Source organism: Platalea leucorodia (genome assembly GCF_965183815.1).
Source record: "Platalea leucorodia genome assembly, chromosome: 12".
In the NCBI taxonomy this organism is placed as follows: Eukaryota; Metazoa; Chordata; class Aves; order Pelecaniformes; family Threskiornithidae; genus Platalea; species Platalea leucorodia.
The window spans coordinates 17,196,033-17,209,640 of NC_138834.1; the positions used below are offsets into that span (position 1 = coordinate 17,196,033).

A 13,608-nucleotide genomic window follows, 5' to 3' on the forward strand; every position below is an offset into this window, starting at 1 on the left:
TCCAAACCAACTCTCTGCCCTTTTATTGTGATGCATATGTTGCTCAATGCCACAAAATCTCTTATTACTTCAGCTGCACAGGGTGACTTACTTGGTGAACTTCCATCCAAAACAGTCTCGGAAGAGCACATCTAGATTTATTCCCCCTCTGCATTTTCTAGGAGAAATGTGGATTGCTATTACAGTATTACTGCAGAAAAAAACCAATTTGATTGCCGTCATATTTCAAGAAATCACCGCGAATGCATTCTTTCAGTGTATTCCCTGTATAATATCAACAGAGTACTTCAGGTAGGCAGTTATTCGAAGGCTGTGGCCACCCTCGGCTTTTTGAAGTTGCTTGGTCTTTACTGCACGAATCTCCGAGAAGAGCCCCTGCCACGCGTGTACTGGCAGACCGAGCGCCAACGAAACCCAGCCTCTCGGAAATGAAGAGTAGCGATTAAACTGAAGAATTATGAAGATTCACAGTTGTAGATGAATATGAAGAAACCTCATAGTTCTCACAGGAACCTAAAGGCAAATAGAAGAAGTGTGGAATGTACATGGACAGCCAAGCAAGTTGCCTCAGCAATAAGAAACTTGAAAATAAAAAAAAAAAAAAAAATCAATGTCTTTTTCACTTTTGTGACTGCCTGTAATTTTGTGCTGTACTTGTCTGTGCAGACACATGCTGGGAAGGTGAGGATCAGGCACGCTTTGCAGTGCTTCCCACCTGAGAAGGAGCTGCAAATGTTAAAAACACGTGAAAACAATGCTCATCCTATACAGGTCTCTAATGTTCCCAGTTTGCAGGCTGGCTCAAATTTTGTCAGGAAATACCGTTCGTGCCTCTACCATCTCTGAGAAGACTGACACTGAAATAAAACCCAGATGCACAAGTGACCTGTAGGGCCTCAGCCTTTTGTGTAAATTTAATGTTTCAGGTCTGAAACCTTCCCCAGCTTCCACCCCCAAAGATATGGGAAAGGCCTGGGTGGGGGGGAAACACTCTGCAATTTCTGTGTTAGAATTACAGTGCTCTTTCCAGTTACATGTAGAACTGGAGGTCAGAGAATTAGTTAAAAAAAAAAAAGGGCAGGAAAAATGGTAAGACAGATTAATTCATTTCAACATCTTCATCAACACAGGTGCCAGGTGCTCTTTCAGCTGTGGATCAATTTGAATGTTGCTCAGTTCTTTAATATTGAGGATCATCTCATGGGCTTGGAAGAAAAGCTCTTTCCCCACAGCATCCTCCACCCGCCTGCGCCACTCCATCAGCCTTGGCCTGTCTTCAAAGATGTCGCAACCGACTCCAACAGGCTGCAGAAAGGGGGAGAGAGCAACAGTGAGGCACGGGGCAGTCACGTCTTCACCGAAACAGGCACCAAAAGCGTACCTGCAGGTACAGGTAGAGGGAAAAATGAGGAAGAGCTCGCAGAGGAGCACGAGGAAGGAGAGAAGGCTCCTTTGGTCAGGCGTATCTATCTGGGGGACACAGAAGCTAGCCTATATTTTAAAGGGCATTTACAAGCCAGTTCCTGAGTGCCGGAACAGCTGTTGTGAGCAGCAGAGATGACTACCGCTTACTGCGGCTGATTCTCAGCGACAGCATTGAAGTCGAGCTGGGCTGACAATTCCAGGGACAACTGCGCAGTCTGCGGTACGGAGTGCTACGTCATACAGCAAAACCACGGCACAAAACGCTAAGCGTTTAATTGAACTGATGCCTTAGCTGCCATCATCTGCCCCCCTTCTACTTTCTGCCTGTGCCACTCTCTGGAACACAACGGTGTAGAGAAGCGGAACTGCTGTTTTTCAGTCTCTGGGATACAGAACTGAGAGAAAGAATCACTTCTGGGCTGCAGGATCCAGGCCCTGACGGTCTGGCAGAGAACAATCCGTTTGTAACAGACTTAATTCCATTGCCTCTGTCTGAGGTTCAGTCTTGCACCTTCCAGACGTGGCACGGGCAAGTACCGTCTGAAGAATATTCTTGTATGACGAAAATATCCCTGTATCATTTTCTTATTTCATCAGACCTGTCTGCTATTGCTTCTCGCTTTTATATATTACCTCCTTCTCTGGAGATTAAAAATAAAGTCACGATAAAGGATGAAGGAGAAGCAGCAGCACCATTAGAGAAGAGAAACAAGAGAGATCTGTTGCAGCCAGCTTTTTTTTTTTAAACTACTTTTCTGAACCCACTCCCCTATTCTCCTCATTGTCTTAGGCCAGTTCTGTTGAGATATGCCCTCGCTCCTCTGCCTAGAGAAGTGCTACCACATGCTGCACGCCGCTGCCCAGCAGCATCTGTTTTCCCTTGCGCCGAGACTTCCTTACCACGCGCCAGCACTCACTTGCATCAGCTCCACAATGGCCACAAGATCCGCCAGAGAGATCTCGCTCCCAATGATAAAAGCCTTGTCCTGCAGAAACCTCTCCTCAAATTGCTTCAGGGAAGTGGACAGCCCCTCCATAACCTCCTGGAGCTTCTCGGAGGGCAATGGCTGCCCTGTGAAGAGGGGAATCAGCACCTGAGGAGAGAAGGGACTTAAGAGTACAGTTGGCCATCTCCTCATGGATCTGGTGGTAGTCATTTACGTTATACCCCCATGAACTGCTCATGATCGTCAGTGATCCTGCAGCAAAGCTGCAGGAGGGATTATGCTAGAGCTTCATGGACTGCTGCGGTTCCAGGCAGCTCATGCAGAGAGCGCACGAGCAGTCCTAAGCGGCTGAGCTGCCGTGACAGTAGCCTCCAGCTAATGAGCAGCAACGTGCAGAACGAAGCCAAGGACTCAGCTTGCTTTGTGCCTGGCAGTTGTGCCCTCCCGCTCCACCTTGGTGGGTTACAAAAGAAAAACAGGCAGCAGCTCCAGGGAAGATAAATCTCTGCCACAGCCGCCCCTGCGATGTCCTCGGTTTCAACAGCCTGCCTAGACGGCTCAGCAGGCCGCCTGCCCACCAGCCACCCCTGCTACCCACCCTGTTGTGCAACCGGGTGCTGGAGGCAGGCAGCCGGGCAGGCAGCTGCCTGTCCGCAGGGTGACGGAAAGGAGGGCACGGTGGCGGCCGTGGCAGGGAGCGTAGGAGGGCCTGGAACGCACCACGCCGGCTGGAGAGGCAGGAAATGGCTTCCCCCGTGCGACAGCAGCCGGCCGGGCTGCGAGGGGGTGAGCACCGTTTTCACGCCAGCCTTTCTGCGGCCTCCCAAGCATCATTCTTTAAACCACTAGAAGTTTTTCCACAGCAATCATATAACCGCAGTCCTTGTCTCCACGGACTTGCTGGCACGGAGGGTAGTTGCCTTTCTGTGAGATTTTTCACCGTTCACAGAGGCGTACGCACCGTCAGAGCTCGCAAGTGTTTCACAACTATGCTGCCTCCACCTACCACAGCTAAAGAAATATAGTTTATTTAGAGAAGCAAAATTAAAGATACAAATTTCAATCAGTGGGAGTGGACTGAATTTCTACTCACTGCTAGTATATCCAACAATTCAAGTCGGGATTGCTTAATCCAAGCCAGGATTTTTGCCAAATACATGTGGAATCTATTTCATCAGAAAATTCATGGCCAGTTCTCTTCCTAAGTGGTTCCAGTTATGCGTGATGGGATCTCTGGGTATAATCACTCGAAACAGCATCTTCTTCCTTTACTGTATCTCAGGGCAGTCCATCTTCTCCCATGTCTAGCTAATATGCCTTCTGTTACATGGTGGCTTTATATGTTTCCCTATTTTCAATTACTCTGAGGACCTTTTCTGATCTGGGTTATCTAAGCAGCAGCAGCAATTAGTTAGATTTCTTTCCCTTGGAGCGCTGCAGTTACAGCCTGCAGAGACTGGAAGAAACCGCTTCTTGTACAAATCTGACTCATATTTGAATTGCTTCTCTGTGCTCTCTAGCCAAAAATTCAAATGTCAATAAATCAAGAAGCTAAATGAGTCCCAATACGTTTTGTTAGGCACAAACAAGAGCAAACTTTACACAGGAAGAGTGAAGTTCTTACCTGTTTACTGGCAACCCTGGTTTCGTCTGAAATTCCATACCACAGCGGTACTTGCAGGGCTATATTTGCACCTGGGCCCCTCTAAGGATAGCTGTATTAACTGTCTGGTGAGCTGGCTGGGAATAGGTGTTCAGCAGAATCATCTGATACTAAATGATTTTCTGCCTCAGGGTGATTCTGTTAATTTTGCTGAAACGTAAATTGATCTGACCACAGCGAATAAAGAAATTCTGCCATTCTCTCTGTGTCCCTATTCTGTCTGTCCCCGAGCCCATTTCAGAGAAGGCCCTGCTGGAAGCAGAAGTCTGCTTCTGGATTTCCACCCTGCTGGGGCTGCAGGGACTTGTGTGAAGAATGCAAGCCGCTCTGCTTCCAGCAACAAAGCATATACTCGCCAGAGAAGCAAAACTTCTGCCTATGTGCACGCTCTGCACAGCTGTGCAGTGAGGGGGAGGCTCTTGGAGGCAATATCCAATCTGTTAGATATTCCTTCACAAATCCAGGCAATGGAAGCCTGTCGGGCTTTGAGACCTTCTGTACCAGACCTGCTTTAAGGAAAAAACCAAAATGACCAAAGCTGCTTTTGCCAGATCCTGACATTGAGCAATGAGGAACAGCTCCCTCTCTGACAGCTCCTCTCAGCTAGGAACGGCCTAGGTTTGTTATTTCAGCGTGACAAACTCTCGCCAAACTGGGGCTGTTCAAACGCTCAGTATTCTGCCAGGAAAACATCGCTTTACTCGCATTTTAACATTCAGTCTCCTTACCTTGATCCACATGGTCTTAGGAGCATTAGCCCGGATGTTAGCATGATGCCATGAGAGGTATTCATCTACCCGGGCCCGTTTCTGTATGTCTGATGGGTACCAGTGGTCGGGAGTGTTGTACTTTCGACTCAGGTACAGCAGAATGGCAGTGCTGCTCGGACATTAACAAGACAGAGGGAAGGCGTCAGGGAGTTGCGATGCAGAACGCTTTCGCCTAAGCTCCCTCTCCTGCCCCTTCTGAACTTGCTGCTTCCACTAAAAAGCATTCAGATCAGGATTTCTGACGGAGTCTAGGGACCATATATAGGCATCTAATTCATGTTGACATCAGAGATGGCACTTAATCACCTTGGTCCCCATGAAAACTTTAACCTGCTGGACCACCACAGCGCTGTTACGTGGTGCAGAGTACTGCTGGGCAGTACTGGGGTAAAGAAACACTAAACCTCCACAATCATCTGTCAGCAGTGTTAACCCCACTTGTTCCTCGACTGTTCTGACCCATCTCTCCGAGACCTCTCCGTGTTTATGCGCTTCTGTACTAAACGAAACTCTCGAATGGGTTATGTTGCCTCTTCATCAGCTCTATGCCTTGCCCGAGGCTTCCCGAAGTCAGTGGAAGTCCCAGCAAGGCGAGCCTACAGAATCTCTTTGTGTTTGTCCAGATGTTTATACTTTCACTAATTGGCAGGAGAATTCAGATGGAAAAATATCTTAGTCATCTGCAACGATCTGTAGGCTGTTACTACAAAAAGAGATGGCACAGAAAATCCTGTGCTGACAAAACCAAAGAAAATGCAGACCCTCCCACTACACTGACACCACTATAGTTCAATTATTTCAGTATTGTGACACCATTAACCAGTCTCCATATTAATCTTATAAATGTAAAACCTAAATTTTATCTCTGTAGGTGTTCACTTGTTCTTTATGACTAATTCAGATAAACAGGATTTTTTCCTAGGGTAAAAGGGATTTCTATAAGCTTTAAACATTTCCCAGAAATGTTTATAATCCCATTTTGAGGTAAGTGCATTCAGGGTAAGATCAAGAAGTTAAGTCAGCTGATTTGTTTACATTCTGAAAGCTAATTCAAACAGAAAATGGAAACAGAGCAAATGAGGTTATACTATTAAAAATAACCAACATGTTCATAAATTCTGTGATCCTTAATCGTTCAGCGGGAATGACGTCTCCTAAATGCTGCACAGATTACTGGTACCCGAGGAAGTCTGAGTTCTTACCATTCTGCTAGGGTGAAGTCTCCGTCCTTTAGTGCTGGTACTTTCTTCAAGAGGCTGACTTTGCCAGCTCCTTCGCTGTTTGATGGCCCTAAGAACATGAGCAGATAAGTCAGAGGTCAGAAGTGTATCTGCCAGTGAATGAGACATGAAAAACCTGTAGCCAACTGGACAATCAGTGAACTGTGCTAGGTTTTCCCTAGGTGGTCATATTTCACAATTAAAAGGCAATGAAATTGAAGAGTTGGTGTAAAAGCTATCTGCAGAGGGCAGTCGGCTCAGGCCGCGCACGTGGCGTGGAGCAGTTCGCATCTCTATACAGGAATTCCATCGCTTGGCTCTGGTACCAGTAATACTTGCAAAACCTACTGAAAAATCACTCCCTGGGAGGCATTTAGATACCACGCTGAAGGTGCCGGTATTGAAAACACTATGGCAGATAAGCAGGAACAGCTAACGGACTTGAGAACAGCGTGTCCTACGGCTTTAGAGACAGTGGGGAAAAAGACAGGAGTTAGGATGAAGGCAACTGAGCAGCTAAAAAATACTTAGTATTTGCCCAGGAAGCGGGGTCTGGAAAAGTTGAGTTTGCGTGCAGAGCATCCTGAGGAGGGCAGATGGTTGCTACTCCTGCTCCTGTTCCCGCGCGCAACACCAAAACAAAGGCATTTTCCTGCAGTTTGCACACGTGGCTGACTGCCTAGGATGGAGTCGTGATGGAAAGCACCTGAAAAGCCTTGTGCCCGCAGAGATCGCTGCAGCGGCTAACTCATCAAAGAGAACCCGGCTGGCGTACAGACACGGAGCAAAATCTTTTTCCTGTTTGTTTGTCTCTGAAGAGCAGAGGGAATTGAGCGTTTACAGAGAAAGCAAATGCTGTCAACAGCGCTGATGCCACGGCGGACATGCAGCTGAGGATGTTTCCAGAGTTTTTGCTGGGATGGGAGAAACACAAACGTCAGCACTACAACAGCAGGCTCATGAAATAATTCCTTCTGCCGCAGTGGACATTCGCTAGGGGCAGGGAAGCTCCCACACCTCCACCCTGCGTCACTCCTGCCTCTGCACGTCAACCTACCTCGCAGGAAAACGCGGGAGGAAGACACCGTCCCATGAAAGAGTTTAAACTCCCCAGGCCCTTGGAGTTCGGAGGCACTAACAGCTGACTATCTAATCGCGCTTTCGGTGTCCCACTGCAGGCACTGCACTTGCCAGCCAGCAGTTAAATGCCAGGGAATTGTACAAAAGTCCAGGAACACCTACGTAGGAAAAGGTGTGAGGAGTTTGTTTGCTTTGCTTGTTTTAAGTGCTCTCTATAAGGAAACATGACATTCCGGGGTGCAAATCCTGATCAAATCAGCACGACCAGCAGGAGGTCTTGTACAAAAATCCCTTTGTTAAAAAAAAATCAGGGCCATTAACTAACAGACAGCGGTCTGCAGCCCCAAGAACTACTCGCCCCCATTCAGGAGGCAGTGGCAGCTCTGCTTTCCTGGACAAAAGCGCAGCAGGAAATAGTCCCCAAGAAATAAAACCGACCTTTGGACTATGAAGTTTATTTGCGGTTGGCTTTGAGAAGGGGTAGGAGAAAGGAAGGTCACTGCATTTCAAATTACAGACTACTTTTCCAATATTGATTTCACCCAGTGAGACAAATGAAGCAGAGCAAACATTACCACCCTCTTCTCCTTTCTAGCTGACTAGCCTCTACCTTGTTTCTTCTCTGAGAAGTGCTTTTTTAAATTCTGGTGTAAGTAGCTTCATTGGAGATTAAGGTTCACATCCATCTGCCGACTGAGGGGATTCAAACCCACGTCTCCCATCTCACTGGGAAACGTGGCTACCTGTGGCGACGGTGGCCTCCAGCTTAGCTGGGTAAGGGGTCCCACATGCACGGCAGAACCAGGCAGCACTGTCAGGAGAGGGAGGAGGAAAGGGCTTCTCAAGAATAAGAGCCAGACATAAAGTGCAAGTTAAGCCTAATAATTGAGAAACTTGAATATAAAAAAAAAAAAAAATCCCTGAAAATCAAGCCAGCAGGCAAAGTACAAGGACAAGGTGCCTTACGCCCATGATTTATATAATAAAAACAGTGAGACAAATTTGTGTAAATCTACTGCCATGCCAGGAGTTGCTCTGGGAAGGTGCTTGGTCCTGTGCTTTTGGAAGGGCTCCAAAGGCCAGTGGTCGTCACACGCCCAGCTCTGGTGAGATCTGGAGAGTCCAGGGGGTCTTTGGAAAAATGCAGCAGGAAGCTGCAAGCCAATAATGCTTACAGCTAACCAGCAGCCGATTCTCAGACCTAGCTGTCTGGTCGTTCTGCTGTCTGTGTTTATTACCGAAGGCAGCAGGCAACGGAGAAACAACGGTATGAGAAGCAGTGGGTGAGGGCAGCCTGAATCAGATTTCAGCCTGCTTTCATCGTGTAGCAGTCCTAGCAGGAATACCAAACATATTAGTCCCCTGATGGGACTAACACGTCATCACAACAGGTTGGACAGGAGGCCAGCGTCTGCCACACAGACTGCGCCGCAGCCCAGCGATGGCACCTCGTTTGCTTTGGCTCGTACAGGGCCTCTGCGTACAGACACAGGAGACCTGTGCCGAGACTCTGCCTCCGAGCTGCAAACTGATACGAGCCTTGGTGTGAACATTAACTCCAGGTTGCTCCACTAGGACCCATTGCTTATTGTATTAAAATGGAGACCGATATTTGTATTTGCCGTTTAGCTGAGTTTAAGCTTGTGCCTCTCTTCCAGCAAGCAGAGCTAGCCTTTTTGTTTAGTGGTATTAGGTGGCCCATCTTTATCATTCCTGTAATGTTGTCTTGACTTACGGTGCTGTTTAACGTCAGTTGCATCTGGTGTAGCTAGTTCTCGATGTCCCCCAAGGAGATATATATACACACACCGTGCGTATTGCTGGGCTTTGAGGAATAACTTTCATAAGCAGAATATACACTGTCAACGAGCAGGGCAGGCTGCACACAGGAGGAATTCTCAAGTGTAAGTCATAGTGCAGAGAAGGAGATTTACTGGTGGGTAAAAAGAGCAGCGGGCAAGATTTTACAGAAGTAGAAAGGGAAAGAAAATCAGTCTATTTGCCAATCACGTCCCTGCCTAATCATAAGCAACAATTTACTAGGAAAATGCAATATGTAAATGGGCACTAGTCGTCTTACACAGTTGGACAAGTCTGAACAGCTGAGTGTTTCTGCTAAGTACACCGTTCCCAGAGCACTCCTCGGCTGCCACTGTGACTAATTTGCTAGAAATGGCTGGAGGAACATTCCTTGGGGATCCACAAAAATAGATGCAGCACAGCTATGAGACCGCTCAGGGGAGAAGAGCTGCACGGTCAAACCACTGCACTCCGGCCCCTCGGCAGGGCACGTATCTAAAATCGCTCGGGTCGCCCGAGGAGCGCGTCCTTCCCTCCCCACGGGCCAAGCGGAGCTCCCGGGCGCTGGGCGCAGGTTCAGCTCTGATGTGCAGCTCGGGGCAGCCTTCAGCTGTTCCACCCCCGCCAGGCGGGAGGGGACCCTGGCCCGAGAGGCCACCGGGTGAGACCAGCGCCAGGCCCCTGCGCTCTGCACCTCCGCAGACGGGCGCTCCCCCGCTCCCACTGCCTCCAGCGCTTCGCTGCCGCCCGGGGTCCGAGCGCTTCCTCCTTCGGCTGAGGCTGAGCCTCCCCGGGCGTGGGCTGACGAGGCCTCAGCAGGGAGAGGAGCCTTGCATCGCTATGGGTCTGGGAGGGACCGCACCGACCTTCCCTACAGAAGGGTCCAAGGCAGCGCCCCGGCTCGTCCGTTCCCGGAGACGCGGCGGCTCGGTGCGAGGAGGCGGCGGGACCGGTCCGGAGCGCCCGGCCGCAGCGGCGGCGGCCGGCCAGCACCGGCCGGGGCTTCAGCTGCTCCGCCGGGGCGGCGAGGGGCTCCGCCGGGGCCGCCAGCGCGTCGGCCGCGGGCCGGGCGAGCCGGAGCGCAGCGCCGGGCCCCTCTGCCCACAGGCCGCGGCCCAGCGCGGCGCCCGGCCCTGCCAGCGCCGGGGGTCGGGGCAGCTCGGCCGGCCCCGGCCCCGGCCCCGGCCCCGGCCCCGGCGGGGATCGCGCTTCAGCGCCGGCTGCTGCCAGCGCCCCGTCCCCTCCCCGCCCGCGGGGCCGCCGCCAGGCACCCAGCGCCGCCCGGGAACGGGGACGGACGCCCGGGGGGACCCGACCCGACCCTCACCTCACCTGCGCGGGGCTGCTCCGCGCCGCTCCCCGCCGCCGGCTTCTTCCCCAGCACCGAGTCTGCCAAGAGCCAAGAGAGCGGCGCTGAGCCCGCGGCCCCCGGCGGGCTGCGGCCCGCCCCGGCCCCGCCGCCCGCCACCGCCCGCGGGGCAGCTCGGCGGCGGGCGGGCGGCCGTGCCCGTCCCACCTTTGAAGAGCTCCACCTGCTTGAACTCGAAGGGGATGTTGTTGCTGCGGGCGAAGATGTAGATGGAGCGGCAGGGCTGCGAGAGCAGGTCCAGGTACAGCTCCAGCCCCATCCTGCCGCCGCCCGGCCCGACCCGACCCGGCCCGGCCCGCGGGGAGGCTGCCGCGCCGCGCTCGCCGGCCGCCCGGGGCCGCCCCGCATGGGCCGGCGGGGGCCGAGCCGTGCGCGGGCGGGCGGTGCCCTCGCCCGGGCCGCGCCGGGCGGGGACGCGGCCTCGGCGGGCGGCGGCGCGGAGCGGGGCCGCGGGGGGGCGGGGGGAGCGGCCCCGGGCCGGGAAGGTGCCGAGGGACCCGGGAGGGCGGCGAGGCACGGCCGGCGCCGGCGCTCCCCGTGCCAGGCCGCCCTGGCCGCGCCAGGGCCGGCTTCGGGAAGAGCGGGCAACCCACCGGCCGTGGGAACTTGCGAGTAGCAATCACCAGCCTCAGAAGGAGAGGTTGGTGCTGGGCCCCGAGGGAGCCGGCGCTGTCCTTCCCCGCCACGGCCTTGGCTGAGGCCGCAGGGGCTCGGGAGCCCGCTCTCGCCCGCGGCATCCCGCCGGGCTCCCACAAGGCAAACGCTTGTTTTCGTAAGGCGGCCCTGCAGGGATGCGTCACGCTGCGAACGGGGCCCTCGCACGACATCTCTAAGCCAGCGTTAATCTCGCTCCGCTAGATCTCAGTATGGTTTTCAGTTCAGAAGGTAATTCTTTGGTCACCTAGTCTCTGCCTAGCGCTGCGAGGCGACGCCTGGATGGCAGGGAGGCATGGAGGACTCCTCTGCGGGCGTTACCTCCGCATGCTCCCAGTCAAGCGCCTTTCCTCTCTCCCTGGTATTTGTCATTTCAGATTTCCACAAAAGCAGAGGAGAACTAACGAAGCTCAGACTGAATTCAAGCCCTTGCACGGAGCCTGCAGCCGTTCGCAGCTGTGCAGTTCAGGGAAGGTGACGTGCTGGATGAGCACGGGGACTTCTGGGACTGGAAGATAGAGCGGCTGAACCACTCACAGCAAAGTCACCCCCAGTCAAACCCACCTCGGCTCAGCTGACACCTTTTTATCAGTGCTGGGCCAGAGAGCTCGTACGTCACGCACAGCCCCACGGCAAGAGCCGCGGGAACCTCGGGGAGGGGGAACGGGAGGGATCAGTTGCTCTTCTACTTGTGTCAAGGATCATTGCAAAGGGTGGTGAAAAGGCTTGGATACTGAGCGGCGAGCTCCTTGGCTGGATAAATTACCAACGGGAACACTTTCAGGTGCTGCATTTTATAGCACTTTGCCAAGACTTCTGCTCCGAGAACCCCTTAGGAACGGGGATTACTGTTAGAGCCGTCAGCCTGCCAGGGTCTGGTGAACGAGCTGCATCGCAGCTTCAAGTATTGAGTTCGCTGCACCACACGCCTATGTTCAGAGTCACTCTTCAGATTTAGAAACTGCACAATAAGATTTTTCTCAGTTTCTTGGCCAGAACAGGGAGAGGGGCTGCGTACGCACACACTTCGGCTCCCCGCAGTACAGTTTAGCCTTTAGAGCACCAACACGCCAGAGATGAAGGCTCAGAGTATTGTGGCAGGTGCTTGAGTTCATGTCAAACTCCTTCAGTGCAAAGAAATCTTAAAAGTTAAGTGTGTGGGGAAAAGCAGCGTGACCGTGGCTCTGCACAGGTAATAGCCCAAGCAGTCTTCGTGCTTCAGAATGGTTCCGTGTCCCTACTCCGAGATACCCCCGAGAAGAGTTCCCCGATCTCAGCGGTGGGTAGCAAGATGAGCAGCGTGGGTTCACTTTGCTCCTTTATTTATGGTTCAGTTGAGCCATTAGTCCTGTCTGGGCCTTGTGCCTCCTGGAAACGTTCCCGCCTTACGTTTTTCTCCAATTTGCTGACTGCCCTGCACAGCCCACACAACCAAAGAGGTACTTTTATCTGGTCGTGGTGTATGTATGTCATTTGATTGCATTATTCCTGGCTCTAGGCTAGTGCTTCTAGCACTGTATTTTCATTTGGCTCCATCACCTCAAAGGCCATTTTCCCTCCCTCTACTTGTCTATCAGCTTTTTGGAAAGAGGAACAGCACAGAAAAAAATGCAATAAGTTTTGCAGTTTATTTCTTAATCATTTAGAAAATGTCTCAGGATGTGTATGTTTTTTAAACATCCCTCCCATTTTGTGTATCCCAGCTTCATTTTGCTCTAGAAATCACAGGCTCTCACCTATTTCCAAATAGCCCCTGGCAAGAATTGAGGAAATTGAATCAGAACAGCACACTCAGCGGTCACTGGCGCCGTAACCCCTCTCCATGTTCAGGTGAAGGGGGAGCGGACACCGAACAGACCTTGCCCTGTGGCAGGCAAAACTCTTGCACAACCTGTGGGGTTTTGGCAGGCAGCTCCCGGGGCTCCCAGTCCTGGGGCCGGAACCAGCCACCATCAAATGACACAAACGAACAAAAGGGGGGAGGTGGAGGGACAGCAACGGCCAAAGTACAAGGATGAGATGCCTTATCTCTGCGATTTAGAGCGAAAACCCAGCAAGGTAGGTGTGTCTGGTGTACGGCTCCATTGCCGTCCGCGGAGTTACTCTGGGGAGGTGCTTTGTCCTGCAGGCAGGGAAGGGCCCCAGATGCCGCTGGTCACGGCGCACGCAGCGTCACTGGGAGGGCGAACCTAGGGTTCAGGTGGGCTCAGAGCAGACAGGGAAGACTACGGGAAAAGCAATTTAAAATCTCCTCCTGTCCCCACGACCGCGCTGGAGCGAGGCGGCAGCCGACCTGTGCGTTCGCCCTTTGTGACCCTGGCAGCGGAGGAGCACCCGACGACGAGCTCCCAACATAGGTCCGACTTGTGTTGGAAGGCAGCCGTCCCTGCAAGGGCACGCACTGGGTGACATTTAAGGAACTTGCGCCTTATTCAAACAAGCAGAAAATTGGCTCAAGACTCCCTTACATGGAGCTCTTGTGCTGCAAGTATCATAAATAAGAGAAAAACAAAAGACACTTTATTTGCTTTGGCTCATGCGATGGTTTGGCAGGCACCGCAGCCCTATCTCAAGATTCTGCAGGGCGGTGTGTATCAGGAAGGGCTCTGCTACCAAGCCCAGTTTGAGGTCTGCAGAGATTAGCACGCTATAGATTAGGCTCTTGGGTTTGATGGCTTCT

General features: G+C 52.4%; 1 protein-coding gene across 1 annotated transcript; it reads right to left on the reverse strand.

Moving 5' to 3' along the window:
• LOC309596760 (glutathione S-transferase theta-1) lies at window positions 1–10,559 on the reverse strand. The gene is made up of 6 exons (XM_082325443.1): window positions 10,422–10,559; window positions 10,238–10,294; window positions 6,008–6,095; window positions 4,764–4,914; window positions 2,343–2,519; window positions 1–1,305 (listed from the first exon to the last, which is right to left on the reverse strand). Exons 1-6 carry the CDS (start codon window positions 10,531–10,533, stop codon window positions 1,105–1,107), a joined length of 786 nt encoding a protein of 261 aa, XP_082181569.1. The 5' UTR covers window positions 10,534–10,559; the 3' UTR covers window positions 1–1,104.
• Window positions 10,560–13,608: the final 3,049 nt, after the last annotated feature.

What these genes read in the sequence shown, in the direction of transcription:
- LOC309596760 (XM_082325443.1), bottom strand. Translation starts at nt 10,533, where the DNA reads ATGGGGCTGGAGCTGTACCTGGACCTGCTCTCGCAGCCCTGCCGCTCC. An exon ending in CGCGGAGCAGCCCCGCGCAG is followed by an intron (nt 6,096 to 10,237) that starts GTGAGGTGAGGG and finishes TCATGTTCTTAG; the next exon opens with GGCCATCAAACAGCGAAGGA. An exon ending in GACTTCACCCTAGCAGAATG is followed by an intron (nt 4,915 to 6,007) that starts GTAAGAACTCAG and finishes ATGTCCGAGCAG; the next exon opens with CACTGCCATTCTGCTGTACC.